This window comes from Grammomys surdaster, unplaced genomic scaffold, assembly GCF_004785775.1.
Source record: "Grammomys surdaster isolate TR1022 unplaced genomic scaffold, NIH_TR_1.0 130731, whole genome shotgun sequence".
Taxonomy (NCBI): domain Eukaryota; kingdom Metazoa; phylum Chordata; class Mammalia; order Rodentia; family Muridae; genus Grammomys; species Grammomys surdaster.
Window position 1 is genome coordinate 1 of NW_021622004.1, and position 2,202 is coordinate 2,202.

Genomic DNA, 2,202 nt, shown 5'->3' on the forward strand with positions numbered 1-2,202 from the left:
TGTGCAGAAGGGAGTACATGGCAAGAGAGGAAACCAGACAGGTTGAGGCCGGACTTGCTCTTACAAGAACTGAGCAGGATTTCACAAGACTTCATTGATCTCTTCTGAGGGTGATGCCCTCCACTTCCCAATAGACCTCACCTCTTAAAAGTTTCACTACCTCCAGGTGGGCACACTGGCACATTGGAGGACAGCCATACCAAATCATAGAACAGAGTGAATACTGACATGATTAAGAGACTCATTCTGAGGTGTCATGCTGACTGTGAGCCACAAGGTAATCAAACATGGTCAACAGTTTGCATATCTGTGCAAAGTAAAATGCCACAGCCTATCAGAGATCTGCAAAAATATGTCCTGTTTTCCACTGACAACCTACATTCTGTGCAGCTATGTGAGTTACTAGGATTTACAATAGCCCCTCACTGTAAGGAACTCAAGCAGACTGGTTCACAGAGTCCTGATATGCCATTCTGGGAGCAATGTGAGCAGGAGCCTGGATGTGACATGGAGACTGAGTCATTAACCCAGAGCACTCCACGAGCAGACTGCTAATGCATTGTGTGTGCACATCTTTCATTGTCTTATATTTGCTTGCAGCTGGTTTTGAACTTGATGATGACATCAAAAACTTGCAAGTTCTTCCTAACTTGGTGGCTAACCCAGCAGGTAATATTTTCAACCCACATCCTGTTGACCTCGCTTTCCCCTGCCCACCTCTTTGCAATATGACAGTTCCTAGGGTTGAATCTGTGGTAGCAGATGTTAGAGAACATGAACCTTGAGGAAGTAATGTAAAGATAGTATAGAGGGTTGTATATGTATAGTGAATATGAACAGTCTGCAATGATTTGAGAATATTCAAAGGTCATGATTAGGCCTCTTGTTTTGTATGCTCACTAAGCAATCAATTGAATAAAGAGGGAAATACAGTATCTGTAAATACAATGGAATAAGAGGTCCCAGGCTTTCCTTTCTGCCCTTCTTATGATGTAATGAGATTGTGTCCATTCCTGAGCCTTGTGTGAGTTGGGAGTATGTGACATCTCATGCTGCAGGCTCCACAGCATCCAGCACATGCTGGTAACTTAGCAACCTTAGTGAGTAACAGAGGACCCTGCTTCTTTCTTTCTTTCAGGTGACTGGCTTGCATGGTGCAGGGCCTTCCATGCTTGACATGGCTCCCAATGCATTTGATGATCAGTATGAAGGCTGTGTCAAAGAAATGGAGGAAAGGGCCCCCCAGCTGTTACAAGAAGACTTCAACATGAATGAGGAATTAAAACTTGAGTGGCAAGAAGCAGAGAAACAATGGAATGAGATCAAAAATAGTATCAGCTATCCCAAAGGTTTCCATGATTTCCATGGAAAAGCTTTAGTTGCCTACACTGGGAAAATGCACAAAAAATTTAATAATAATACTAGAGACTTCAAAATAATTCCTGGTAGCTTCCACTACAAGGGCTTCCATTACTACTTAACAAGAGCTGTCCAGCTTTTGAGTAACCAGGGTTGCCGTTCAGTTTTCCGAGGCTCTAAGACCAAGTTTCATTACACTGGGACGGGCTCTGTGCGATTCGGGCAGTTCAGTTCTTCATCCTTATCTAAGAGTGTAGCTCTTTCTCCAGCATTTTTCAATGGAAATGGAACACTGTTTATCATCAAAACATGCTTGGGAGTTTATATCAAAAATTTTTCCCACTACCCTAAGAATGAGGAGGTGCTAATCCCAGGCTATGAAGTATATCGCCAAGTCACAACAGAAAATGTAAATGGGTATATCCAAATTTCTCTGGACTTCCCTCAAAGGAAGAAGAGCAGCTTCAATTGCTACTATAGCTACCGTAGCAGCTCAGGTAAGACTGGGTCTGTGTTAGAGGTGGAGCTGGCAGGGCATGTCATGAAAGGAAGAGAGGGTGCTCCCTACTAGGAGCCACATGATAGATCTTCCACATGTTCAGGGTGCCTGGAAGGGTCAGTTACTGGTAGCATTGGTAAGCTGAGGGCATGTGGCTCAGTGACAATGTCAGAAATATATTGAAACAGTGAGAAACTTCAGGAAAAAGCTGTTACCAGCAGCTCCTCATGATGAATGACATGTGCCATCTGCAGCTTTTTCTCCATCCTTTCAACTATAGATGCCTGTGTTTGGGAATCCCTATGCATGCTTACCCATCATGCTTTGTGGCCTGAGTTCTCTTC

At 43.6% G+C, this 2,202-nt stretch overlaps 1 protein-coding gene across 1 annotated transcript; it reads left to right on the top strand.

The window, feature by feature from the left end:
- Nucleotides 1-240: 240 nt before the first annotated feature.
- On the top strand, nt 241-1,856 carry LOC114615656 (T-cell ecto-ADP-ribosyltransferase 1-like; the record flags this gene model as incomplete). The annotated part of the gene is made up of 2 exons (XM_028761331.1): nt 241-669; nt 1,139-1,856. Coding segments are annotated over exons 1-2 (772 nt in total), but the record flags the coding sequence as incomplete, so codon positions are not given.
- Between the last annotated feature and the right edge of the window lie 346 nt (nt 1,857-2,202).